Raw genomic sequence first — 13,981 nt, forward strand, 5'->3', positions numbered from 1 at the left:
CCGTTCTGGTTCACAAAATTCCTGTTTCTTTTGGAACAAGCCCACATTCAACTGAAGCTCATACCAGCATTGCTGATGAGGAGCAACAGCCAGGTACATCATCCCAATCCGACATCACTACACTTGTCGGCCTGGCTCCTGAATTCAATGAACTTGAAAGGTTAAATATTCCGGCTTCAGAGAGATCCTCGCAAAGGCCAGGGCTGACACCACCAATAAGCCATATAAGCTCAAGTGGAAGCATTTCTGTCTTTAGTGTCAGGAAATGGGTGTTTATCCAATCTCATGTACTCCAGAACAAATCCTAACCTATCTTCTTCAATTGACAAAATCTGGTCTCCCTCAATCATCAATTATAAAGTACATCTAGCAGCAATATCCTGATCTTGAAGATCATATAAGCTACCTTCCCTGTGGGCGGCTAGAGTAATCAAGAAGTTTCTAAAGCTTTTCAGGGTGGTTCCTTCTATAAAGGAACCTGTCCTGCTTGGCATCTACATGTAATATCGGGACAATTGATGAAAGCTCAGTTTGAAACGATTCATAGACTTAAAATATCTCACATGGAAAACAGCACTGCTGCTGGCACTAATTTCAGCAAGAAATGTTATTGAAATCCAAGCATTTATCATCAAGGCACCATTCATGCAATTTAAACACAACAGTATCATATTAACCACTTAAGCGCTGCCGTCGGCCAATGGCCGACGGCAGCGCTACCTCCCCAGTGCTGCCGTCAGCCATTGGCCGACGGCATTTCACCCGCGATCGAAAACGGCCGCACCGCGGCAGGAATTACCGCCACGGTAAACGGGTTAAAAATTAATTCGAAGTTCATACCAAAAGTCCTTTCGGATTTCCACTTTAATGAGCCCATAATATTAAGGATATTCTTTCCCAATCCACAAACTATGGCAGAGAGATCACTACAACGTTAGACTATAAAATGTGTATCAAAGTCTTAGACAGAAATAAACAACACCACAGAATGTATCAATTGTTTGTGACTTTTGGAAATCTACGAATAGGGTTCCAAGTTTCGAAGCAAAGCATAGCAATATGGATCGCACCAGCTATCCAATTTTGTCACAAACAAGCATTTAAGCCCTAATGCACAAAGTAAAGGCTCATTCTACCAGAGCTGCTTTTACTACTTCTGCTCTTGATGCTGGTGTGCCTAATTAACAAATATGCAGAACAGCAACATGGTCCAGCTGTCACACCTTTACGCAGCATTACTGCCTCGATTCCTCTGGCAAGAACGATACGGCTGTGGGGCAAGCAGTGCTGCGCCATTTATTCAGTAAGGTAAGCTATTTCTAACTATCTTTCCCACCATCCGCTGTGATATGATAATGTTGTTTTTTGCAAATGCTAGCTGCTATCTATTATGATTCAAGTATGTGAATCTATGATAAATCCAATACTGGAGAATAAAATAAGTTACTTACCTCTATCTGTAGTTCTCCAATATTGGTATCTTTCATTCACATGCAACCCACCCTCGCCTTCATAGAGGATCCCCTTATTTCTCGTGACTATTACCTCCCACTTTTGCTGGACAAGCTGAGTGACTGGAGCCTCTGTGGTAAGGGTTATAAATGGTGCTGTCACCTGATTGGCTGGGCTTTATTGCTTTTATAATGATGTTAATAAATTATTAAAGTGAATGTCTTTTAACATTAACTTCTAGTTAGCTCTTTGACTGCTGCTTCCTGTGATACCGTTGGACTCCCACTTCAACAATGGGAAATAATTTCAGCACGTTTACAGGTAAGTAACTTATTTTCTTATTTGGCATTCACGTAAGAAGGCTTACTGAATCTCACTAAGGCTACATATAGGAGGAGGAAGGCGAGGGCAAGGAAAATCATTGCACTTGCAGTTTAGATAGAGCTCATATGCTATTCCATTTTACAAAACACATTCTGGATTTAGATAGTAAAAACTTAAACTATTTTTTTTTAAAGAAGGTATCTTTATTCTTTCTTTATCTGTAAATGTGTGTGTCTTGTAAAGCGCACTGCTACCCAGAGGCGTCCTGGCGCTATAGACCGCTGGGGAACCCGTCCTGGCTTTCCCTGTGAGATGTTCCCTCCTGGGTATCTCCAAGGTGAAACCAGGCATCCCCAGCGTTTGTGTGGGCCGTTGTGGAGATGAGGCAAGCTAATGCCCAGAGTTGCCGAGTGTGATCCCTGGTTAGAGTAGGCACCGAGGCGAGAATTATCGAGTCCGCTGACCCTGGTTCACGACCCTGCCGCGTCGGGGATTGAACCCTGATCCCGGGCCGTCCTCTGCTTCCGGGTCTGCCGCCTCTAACCAGTGGGCCACACCACTCCACCTGTGTTCTTGCTTTGGTCTTGTTCACACTGTTTGCAAAATCACATCATTTTGGAGGGCAGCGTTGTTTTTCAGCTCTAGTCTTGCTCACAGAATTAGCAGAGTCTCATGATTTAGAAGGACAGCCAAAACTTGTTTTGCCCTTACTTGCTGATATAGGCTGTGAGTTTTTCAAGCCTTTTGAATAATTGTTTAAGAGCAATACAATTGAAATTAATAGCCTGTTTGAGGGGGTGAAACCCTACTCAAGCAGCAACCACAATCCTTGTCAGGGTGAATTCACAGGAAGCCTCAAATTAACATGTGCTCAACTTTCTGGTAGCTTGGCACAGAGCAATCAGGCTTAACTTAGAGGTAATTTGTAAAGTATTTGTGCAGCACTTTGAACAGTAATAAAATGAAAACACACCACCACAGGCATTCCACACCAGATTTAATTAATAAGGTCAAATGTAATAAATAAATCAAGACCAAAATGACAAAGGTCCAATCAGTAGAACTGGAGAAATACAATTTTATAGTTTTAAGTAAAAATAGTTTCAAAAAGCACTAATGGCTACTCTCGGCTATCTGGTCGTAGGGGGCCAGGAGAAAGTCGCAGGTTAAGGCCAACAGCGATGGAGCATTGGCCAGATACAGGGGCCAGGTTAGTTCCACCTGAAAAGTTACCTTCTCAGTCCAGTGCGAAGAGTCCAATTCATGGTGTAGGGGGGTCCAATTCATGGTGTAGGGGGGTGCGAGGAGCACGGAAGCATTGCAGATGGTCGTTGATGTAGCGTGTAGAGCAGGCCTGCCATTGCAGGTAGGTGTCACTGTAGCACAAAGATCCTGTTGTCATCGGAAATGGTTGGGTTGGTGCTTCGCGATGGTGCTCCCCGCAAGTGGTCAATGCTGTAGCGAGAAGGGTGGGGCTAACAGAACTTTGCGATGGCGGGCTGTGCATGTGGCGACGTTTTGACTCAAATGGGCCTATTCGTGGCCGCAAAGAGCCCAGCAACTTCAATTCATCCTCTCTGAAACCACACCAAGGGTCTAGGACCTGAGGGACCCTACTTTGGGAGATCAGGGGCTTGCTCCAGCTGCTTTGGGTACTGGTGCAGGTGATTGGGAGCCTGTTATGACCCTGTGGCTCTGAACAGGAAGTCAACACTCTAGCCCTGGGAGTCACTCTCGAAGTCATGGGTTCAGATGCACATCCAAATCCCTCTGACTCAGAAAGGAGGGCAGCAGGGAAGCAATCCAGCAAGGCAGCAGTCGAGCAAGGCAGTAGTCCTGCAGGGGAGCAGCCTAGCTGAGTGACAGGCCCGGACTGGCCGTTGCGGGCACCGGGCAATCACCCGGTGCGCCGCAAGGGTGGGGGCCGGTTTTGGCCCTCTGGGGGCCGTTTTTGTTACAGGGCCGTTTCCGCAGCAGCGTTGCTGCAAAAACGGACCTATAACAAAATTGGCCGAAAACCGGCCCTGGCAACGAGCGAGGTCGCACACCCAACTCCCCCTCCTCCCCCTTGGGGGTGAGGGGGCCGGCCGAGCACTTTGCCAGGGCCGGTTTTGGTTCTCAGTCCGGCCCTGGCAGTGCTTTCAGCAGCTCAGCAGTCCTTCTTCCTGGCAGAGTTTCCACAGTCTAGAAATGTACTGAAGAGTTGGTGTCTGAGGTCCAATATTTATACCAGGAGCCTCCTTTGAAATGGAAGAAGCTTCTTGAGGCTTCCCTTTGACGTGCACAGGTTTCCTGCCTCAGAGGCCCTGTCTTCAGTTTAACTACAGGGGGTATACAGCCCATAATGTGGAGGGAGGACCCAGCCTATTCAGTTGTAAGTAGGTCTGTTCCCTGCTACGTTTTCCCAGCCTACCAGTGATGAAATATCCAAGCACACCTATGCTGTCTATTATATGTGGCTGTCTAGAGGGAATCCACAAAGTACAATTGTCAGCTACACTCAGTCATGTGACCCAGACAGGCTGCAGGCACTAAATAGCTATTGCAGGAAAATACCAACTTTCTTAAAATATTATTTTAAAAATTGTACCTTAAAGTCAGACTTTACCATACGAGAGGGTTTTTTATTACAATTCCAAAGCACCAACAATGAAATGGTTACCTGTTCCCATTTGAAAGTTACAGCGTATTAAATGTAATAAGTGAACTCCTGGGAGAGGTAGGCCTTACAGTAGTGAATAACACATATTATAGTTTTTTGCTACCAGGAGGTGCTAGACTTAAAAGAGAATATATGACGTTGCAACGCATGCATTTACAACACGGTCAGTACAACGACCTCGCTGTTACCAAGCGTACCATTACAACGCAAGTCTTTACAACAACTTGCTGTAGGGGACGCTGGAGTTTGGAATAGTATAATTTGCTATTCCAACTCCAGTCTGTACAACAGTGGGAAAGTGTTGGATTGCAAATCCAACACCTAAAGCCCCCTACAGCAAGTCATTGTAATGACTTCTGTTGTAACGGTATGTGTGGTAACAACACGGTCGTTGTACTGACCGTGTTGTATGGCACTGCGTTGTACCAACAGCGTTGTAAACGCTGTTTCCCCTTAAAAGTTCATATTTTAAATGCACTGCACCCTGCACTCTGGGCTGTCCGTGGACTACCCTTGGGGCTACTTCTATGTATTAATAAAAAAGAAGGGTTGGGCCTGGCAAATAGTTTATTTTGGCAGGTCGAAATTGCAGTTTACAGCTGCACACACAGTCTTCAGTGGCAGGCCTGAGACAGGTTTAAAAGGGCTTCTTAATTGGGTGGCACAATAAGTACGACAGTCCCACATTAAGCATTTAATTTACAGGCCCTGTGTACATGTAGTACCACTTTACTAGGATTTTACAAGTACATTAAATATGCAATTGGGGTTAAGCCTATGTTACATTATTTTAAGGAGTGAGCACATGCACTTTAGGACTGGTGAGCAGTGGTAAAGTGCAAAGAGTTCTAAGGCCAGCGAAAACGAATTCCGCAATAATGAAGGAGGAAGACAAAAGGTTTGGGGGAAGACTACTCTAAAGCTGACAGGTCTAACAGCAAACATAATCCCATCACAAACACTTTATGAGCTAATGTGTTGTTTAATGTCATACTGGTAAAGCACTGCACACATGGTAGAAACAAATTCTATAATTTTAATTCATGGGTCTTAGCTGTCGTGTTCTTTATATGAGATCCAAATGATTAAAGGTTTAGGTTCAAAGGTCAAAAATGTGACTAACCTGGTAATACAGATACTTTACTTGGACTTGATCACTTCTGTTTTCTAGCCTAGGGATAGGTGGGTAGGTAGTAAGTCACTAAAACAGTAAAGGAGCCAGTCAAGGGAAAGATGGAAAAAGGTTAACTAAAGTAATTCATAGGCTTCCGAAATGGAGATTCCTTTACCTAGAGGTACTAAGAAAGGCTATATCTGTAAGACAATTTAGTTTAACAAAGCATCAATTAGGGTAGCCACAATTTTAGTTATGAAAAGCTATTCTCCCATGCATCTTTATTCATCAATGAAAAAAGTATATTATCAAGAATCTAGGTGTGGAGGCCTGATACAGGAGTTGAAAAAAGAGAAGCTATGAAGGTTTGAGGACCTACAGTTGCTTTTTTCTTGTGCATAAAGTGCTTTTGCCATGTGCTCTCCCTGGTCTAAATAGCGCACCAATCAAATGATGGAAAGCTTTGGCTGAGGAGTACAAGAGTGATTGTGGTAAGTAATTTTCAATTGAAAATCACAGAAGCATTTTGTATGCTATAAATATTCCATATTTCTTTATTTTTTACGAGCTATTAGAGGTAATTATCTTAAATTTGGGTAATGATTGTAGTTTGTACGACATCACATCCATAAGTAGTTTTTGGGAAACTTTTCATACTTTTCCTTACAAAGTGAAACTATATAAAGCATATACGTGAAAGTGGAAAGATGTTCTGTAGCTTTTGAGACAGGAACAAATATCTTACCTCAAAGGTTAGTCTTGAAAATGGGAAGAAAAACCCTTGGGGTGACCTACTGCCCAAGCAAAGAGTAATAAGTCACCTAAGTCTGGAAAAGATGGTTATATTGGTTATGTTTGTTTTACAGGTGAGGAGGGTTGGATAATTGTGCACTACCTACACCCTGCATTGTACTTCAAAACCGCAACAAAACTATTTTAAGAAAATGTTTCTTTGCCTTGATTTTTATTCAGTTTTAAGGAAAGGAATTGAGCAGATGTATTCATCTGTGCAAAACACTGAATACATGCGAACGGAATTGGGAGTGTAGTGGCAACGTATAATGTGTTTAAATGTCCCCTCTTAATTCCCCTTCAACATCCTATCGTATTGTTCTGGTTGGTATTAATTTTGAACCATTTAGTAGGCTGCTGCCATGAGCCTGGATTGTGTTTCTGAAGTCGTTGGTTTGATTTGTCAAAGTAAGTCAATATTTTCTAACTATGAGTTTTTTTTGCTTAGGAATTTCAGCAGGTGTCGAAGGAGCCAAAGTCTGCCTCAACTGGTGTGAATCGTATTGGACCTATTGTTGTCCCAACGGCAGGCGAGGAGCAGCCGGTGGAATATAATCACCTGTCGAGGGACCTTGCTTGTAGAAAGAGCATCAGTACTTTACTCGAGGAGGAACGGAAGAAGACACCACACATTCTGGATTTTTCAAGTAGTGACTGTGTTGCAGCAGTAAAACAGCAGCAAATTGTTCAGAATGGGCCCCACCCTCCATGCCAGTGCCTTAATCAAGAAATAGTCAAGGGTTTTGACAGACTCGGTCTTCAGAGTGTTTCACGAAACAACAGTCAACATAGCTTAGCAGGATGCACACCTGATTTGGAGGGCAGGACCAGTCTTACCACATTTCCTTGCAATAGAACATGTCATCATAATTCATCTTGTGAAAACAACCTCTTTGACCCGACAACGGTCCAACTGGGGCCAATGTGCTGCTCTGGTGTTGATCCGGAAGAGGACGATGACAGAAGCTCCCATTCATCAGGGGAGCAGGTTATCCTTGGGTTGTCTGATTTAGAAACACTTCAACCCCTTCAGGATCCTGACCTCTATGTGGAAATTGTGAAAAACACCAAGTCTGTACCTGAATATACAGAAGTGGCATACCCGGATTACTTTGGTCATGTCCCACCTCCATATAAAGAACCTATAGTAGAAAGACCTTACGGTGTACAACGGTAAGGCACATGTTTTATCTTACTGATTGTCTTGTTGGATGGGGTATGATGGAAGGCAATTCTGCACTATGTGTAGCGCAAGTGAATACAAACATAATATTTCAAGCTTTACAGAACAGATTACTTTCTTTTGTTCAACATTTTTCAAAGCAGTACTGTTCTCAGGTAACCGAATAAAAAAATTAATTCATTTTATAATGAAGATGTTTTAGTATAATCATAAGATTTCAGAATGTATATTTTGGTTTATTATTTATTTTAAACTGATTTTCTTACAATGGTGATTAGAATGCCAATAATGTCTGTGTGGTTACTCATGGTAAAATTGACTCATTTAAGAAATCCTTTTATGCACGGGATGAAAAGGAGAAGTAATTTATCTGTAGACCAGTAGTTTCAAGCAGAGTGAAAAGTTTTGTTTTCTGAGCATTGGTGCTGTTAAGATGTACGGTGTCGAATTTCCTACATGGAAGGTTCTTGGTACATTAAGGATTTTGAATGTGCCATTGATGACATGATTGCTGCTAGTTATAATAGATCACTCCTTGATTATATTCTTTGGTGGGTGAGCTAGTAGTCTGCTACTGTTTTCACTGCATAAAAAAAGAATTGATACACCAAAGGCGCAGTAACAATTTTCTTTGATGGCTAGTTTCAGTAGGAGCAAGTTTATTTAATTTTAGGTCGAGCCTAGCAGTTCGCATGTGCTGTCTGGAATACCTGCTGTGTTCAGCATACGGAGTGCAGTCCCGCCTGCTGCTTGTCATTAGTTTACTCCTGCATTGCTCTTTATTTCTGTCTCTTATTGGTTGGCCCTCCAATGCATCACATCCGTTTTCTGGCAAGGAGCACCAGCCAACTACAGTTTACTTATGCTCTAGGTCTTTACGTGTTTTGTTTAGGGATTACTTTATTTTATTTTGTGGTAATAATATTGTATCACCACGGCGCTCGCTTTCATATATTTTTTTTAAATCACTTGTGTGTGCATGGGCAACGCTCTTTATCTTTGAGAACGGTGCCCGCTTTCATATTTTTTTTAATAACTTGTATGTGCATGGGTGCCAAGCTTTATCTTTGAGCACGGCGCCCACTTTCATATTTTTTTTAATAACTTGTATGTGCATGGGTGCTGTGCTTTATCTTTGAGCACTCTCCAAAAAACAGTGGTTCGTAGAGACCAATAGGTCTTTGGAGTGTTTTAGAGAAAACACAGTGTGTCCTATATAGTTTTAGGACCCAGTATGTTTTTTTTTAAAGTTCTTTCTATTAAACCGCTGCATCATACACAATCACAATAATACATACATATATCTTAAACTGACGGTAGTAGGAAGAGATAACAATGCGATTCTAATCATCAGCTAGGTGTCCTGAATGATTCTATATTTATTAATCTCTTGTGTCGACCTCCCCTCCCTTGCTCTGCCATGCGTTCTGTATTTCTCCCAGGCGCCCAAATCTTTTCCCATTTCTTTGGGAATCCTCTGCTCTGGTAAACTACTTACTCCGCTTGTTGGCACCAATCTAAATATTGTTTCTAATCTCTAGGCTTTGGGGCTCTATGGCTCCTTAAGCCCTAGCGTTGTTCCTCTTTGCCACCACAGCAGTTTTAGGAACCAGAATTATATAGTATATCAAAAGCAAGCATAGAGCAGGACACTTATTATTATAATGCAATAAATGTATTCATTGCAGAGTATCATTTCAGTTTTCAAATTTCTTATATAAATATCATGATCCACTGCTCAGAGATAAGTGAAAAGATGTGTTGTGGTGAGTGAGAAAACATTAAAACATGCATCAACTTAAACAACAAGAAGCTCAACTCCTTTTTTGGCAATTTGTTATATAATAAAATAAGGAGTTAGGTTGTTCTATGGTCGACGGTGTTTCGATCTCATGTACTTGAGATCATCATCAGGACAGGGCTGTGAGCACCTAATATCGTCAAGATAAAAATAAAAATAACGAATGTCCGGGTCAAACTTAAGAACCCCGAAAGCCTGCACAATTATATACTTATTATTTTATAGGGAGAACTTGCCTAATGTTTGAGGGAAGGGGAAACCTAATTAGGAGACTTATTACCCAGAGACATAGAACAAGCCCCTGGTATTTATTAGGGGTTATTAATTAACTCAAACCATTTAGGTGATAGGTATAAATCAAGGTCTGTGTTAACTATGCAAGTCGTCTGAAATTGACTTACTTAATGTACGGCCGGCATGTAAATTTCGGCTCACAAAAGGAAGCCTGAGGGGGCTATTGATTCTAGAATTAGAGAGAGACCGCAAATCTAATCCAAAGATTGCACTGTATGCTTGTGTGATCGGAGCACGCATGCCTGCCCCGCCTTTGTGGGACACACTACCATGGTAATGGGAAGGCTCAGAGACTACATGTGCTGCTGCAAATACCAGGACTGGACACAGTTGTTTAAAGACAGGTATGTGAATGAGCGGGCATATAAAGGAATTATAGAGAAAGGCACAATGACACAACCACGTGTAGGCATGAACACCATTAAACGCAGGATCTTGGGTTGGAATGAATACCGTCATTTGAAGACATGCAGATGAGCAGACAAAACCAGATATACGAATTAATTCAATCACCTGAAGCCACATTGAGGAATCACATTAAGGGCACAGGCAGAAATGAGCACATTGACATGCAGGAATGGGCACCTCCACTACGTGCAGACTCACGGAGGAATGTGCACAATCACAGGCCGGTGTAAGTAGGAATGTTAACATTGTATGGCTTATTATTTTTATAGCGCTTTACATAACCTTATGTTTGCCCGAAGCAATTAGTTGGGTATGTGGAAAAGATGCAATCTCGGACTGGGAGCAAAAGACCCAACATGCAAGCACCTTTAGGAAAGGCACAATTATACTCAAGCATACAGAGAAATATGTCAATTCCAGATCCTACAGGGAGCACTCTTAAAGAGAAGCTGGCACAGTATATGGTCAGTACAATAAGTGGTTGTGATGTAATGTTTGAAAAAACAATAGAAATAATCAGACATGCCTTAAAGTAAATACAGTGCAGGAGGGTTCAGTGAGAGGTATATGAAGCGAGGTTACCACATGACTCCATGTCACTAGGGCACGCCTGTTCCACTTCATGACTTATTCATACAGTTTTTTCCATGTGTGAAAGTATACTTGTTGTAATTGAGCTGAATGAACAATAACATTCATAGAATTCACTGACGACGTAAATAAAAACCTGCTGATGACAAACGAGTGCCCTCATGACTGGATAATCTTATGGGGATTTTAATTTAGAGTAGTAGGCCCACTGACAGACGCAAACTAAGGCACGTACATGATCTAGCAGACACAATTGCATGGATAGGCTATGGGGACAGTGACCTCCAGCAGATACAGTGCAGGTTTTCTGGACATCTGCTTTATGTGGAGGCTATGCTGGGAGAGGCCTGAACAAAGCAGATGGTTCCATATAGGTGAATTATGGGGTGGGTAAGAATTGACACATGCATTTTTGTTGTGTTAGTTGTGTATCTTGTTGAAGAATTGACTATTTGGCTGGTTACGGAAGGAGCAGTCCCAAGTGTGACACCAAATTGAAAATGCTAATAAAGATACTAAATAAACAGAAGCCAATCGGTCTTGGCAATGCAAGAACTATTGGCTTTGTCACTGTTAATGCGTTTCAGCATTGCACAGCCAGATGGTAAGTGTTCCCCAGCCAGTTGCAGCACCCAAGCGCCCGCAGCTTATGCACTGTTACTCCTTTGTGTAACCAGGGTCATACATGAACAAGGCATCCCAAATTAAATTTGCCATTTGATAGAGAGCAAAACACAAGAACAGAAGGTACTGTTTGCCTTAGCGCAATTCATACCAGTGACTTGCATGCTAAACACACTTGCGTGCTGGAGGCACTCAACCCACTGAGCTGTCCGACTGGCTATAAGTATCACGGGCAACAATTATCAAATTGCAGAAACCATTGCATGTGTATATTCAAATTCAAGAATCCTTTATTAAATCTATATTACATGGTGTTTGATGGGTTACTGTTGTTTCTATCTGGTTTGACATAAACATGGTATAGTCTAACCATACCTCCCTTCCAGTCAGTGAATTGGATATACAACGACCACCTATATGTTAAGGCCATTTCATGATCACCGGGTCATGTGGCCGGATCCTGGCAGGGCTAACTCGGCCTTTGGACGTTCTGCGGTTGATCAAATTAATCTTGTTAATTTGTGTAACAGCAAAGAATTCTTGAAGTACTTAGATAGGTCTGCCTTAAATGTTATGTAATAGTATTGTAATATTTTTGAACACAGTTGTTGTTAGGGTTCGCACGGGACTTGGTAGACCGTGCACATGCAAAGTACCTCTTTGGTGCCCCTGGTAGTTTGCCGTTTTCAAAATCTGAGTAATATGAATTTACTTGGGTGCTGGTATAAACATTTACCAAACGTACATCCCAAAGGCGGGGTGCCGTCTGTTGAAAATACCTTTGTTTATTTTATCTTCCAATAAGACTTTTACTGATCATTTGCTTTTCATTTTGTTTAACATTTTTTTATTTGATTTTTACATTCTCACACATTAAGTAAATCAACAATAGAAATCATTTCATCTTGTAATTACATTGAGCTTCGACTATTAGTCGGCGAGAAATCGCAACAAAAAGAAAAAGAAAAGCTCTTGTACATGTTTTCACATTGCGGATACAGCATAATAGTCGCCTTGAGGGTTATCTCATGACTGACCTAAGATAAGGTGAAAAGACGTGCATGAGTCCTCGGCTGAACACATCAGTGTTTGAGTCAGAGATCTTTGTGTGTCCCTACTGTGTTCCCTTGTGGTGTGTTCTCGCTGGGTGTTGAATATTCATGTTTCTAACAAGATGTTGTCAGATTCTAGATCTTCGGTGTGGGGAAGAAACCATTAACCATGGGGGTGAACTGGAGATATCCGGTGCGGAGCTACTGGTGGAAGGTGATTGGCTGTGATTATTGCACGTGGTACTATATCGGCCCCCTGGGTGGGAACTGTGGAGAACAAGTTGAATGCATTCTGTTGGGGTTAGTGCCCGTCACGCTATATTGCCTGTCTTATGTGTCCATTTCTCGCCTGTGTTCTCGCCTACCTGCCTCTGGGTGGATACTTGTGTAGACTGCGAGGGGGATGGTGTCATTGAGGATGGTTGTGTTGTTTTGTGAGTAAATCGGTGCATCAGTTGTGCCCACTCTAGGGAAATGGGGTGTTTTTGTGTTCCTCTCACTTCTTCCACCCGCAGCACCTCCTCCTCCGCCGGGTCCCATTTCTTCATTGCCCATATCCAGGCTGCCTCTGGGGGCCCTGCCGGGGTCCACCAGTGCATGGCTATCCCTCTTTTTGCTAAGAGAATGGCTAAGGAAATGAAGCAGTACTGCACCTTCTCGGTTTTACGACTACGGAATATGCTGAGGGCACTAGCTTCCCATGAGGAGAGGGTTAGATTGTTCGTTGTCTGGTGTACCCGGTCCCAGTAGTGGTGAATAATTGGGCAATCCCAGAACATGTGATTAAAGTCTGCTTCAGGGTCCTGGCATCGAGGGCAGGCAAAGTGGGTGTCCGGGTAGAAGCGTTGAAGGCGCTTTGGGGTGAGGTATGCCCTATGAAGAATGTTGAATTGGATGTTCCTGAAGCGTGCGTTTCTGGAAACTTTCTTGGGGTACTCTAGGGCTTTTCCCATTCTTTATCATTGAATACGCAACCTATTTCATCCTCCCATGTATGCCGTAGTATGTCCAGTGGGCGAGGGGTCAGTTCCACAACGGCTTTGTATAGCCAGGTCACTTAGTGTCTGCCCACTCCCATATGAAGTATGGTATGTATTACAGGGTGCGTAGGGGGTTCTCCCGCATGTGGATCACAAAAAGGGCAATTATCGTTTATTAGCTGGCGATGCAGAAGGAACTGCCCTGGAGGAAGGTCGTATAGTTCTGTCAATCGGACATATGTCATTAACTGTCCGTCTTCATACAGGGATTCAATTTCTGTGATGGAGGAATCGGTCAATACTTGTAAGGCACTGGTAGTATAATATTTATCAGTACGAGGGAATCTACCAGAGGGAGTAAGGGCGAGTATGGGGGTTTCCCTTTGGACATGCAATGTATTTTCAGCATACAAGAGCGTGCTATTGTCACCTGTAGGGGATAAGTGCGGAGGGGTTTGGTGCCCGGGAGAAGCAGTCTCTGTATGGCTGGGAGGGGTATCCGTCCCTGCTCTGTGATTGTCTCTTCGGTGTATCGTTCTGCTGTCCAAAACGACAACCATTGGAGCAGCGCCGCCAGGAAGTATGCTTCAAAGGATGGAGCGCCTAGCCCTCCTTGTGTTGTGGGCAGGTAAAGCGTGGTAAAGCCACCCTATGCCATCCCCCACCCCAGATCAGAGTGGTCAGGATTGTGTCTAGCTCTTTGA

At 42.9% G+C, this 13,981-nt stretch overlaps 1 protein-coding gene across 2 annotated transcripts in view; it reads left to right on the plus strand.

The window, feature by feature from the left end:
* The window catches only part of AGTPBP1 (ATP/GTP binding carboxypeptidase 1), a 1,139,154-nt gene that overhangs the window by 716,973 nt on the left and 408,200 nt on the right, over positions 1–13,981 (plus strand). For both annotated transcript variants that reach the window (XM_086961295.1, XM_086961296.1), the window contains exon 14: positions 6,793–7,517. In XM_086961295.1, coding sequence (XP_086817421.1) covers positions 6,793–7,517 — 725 coding nt within the window. The remainder of the gene's footprint in view (positions 1–6,792; positions 7,518–13,981) is intronic.

The sequence above is a fragment of the Lissotriton vulgaris genome, chromosome 3_1 (genome assembly GCF_964263255.1).
Source record: "Lissotriton vulgaris chromosome 3_1, aLisVul1.2, whole genome shotgun sequence".
Taxonomy (NCBI): Eukaryota; Metazoa; Chordata; class Amphibia; order Caudata; family Salamandridae; genus Lissotriton; species Lissotriton vulgaris.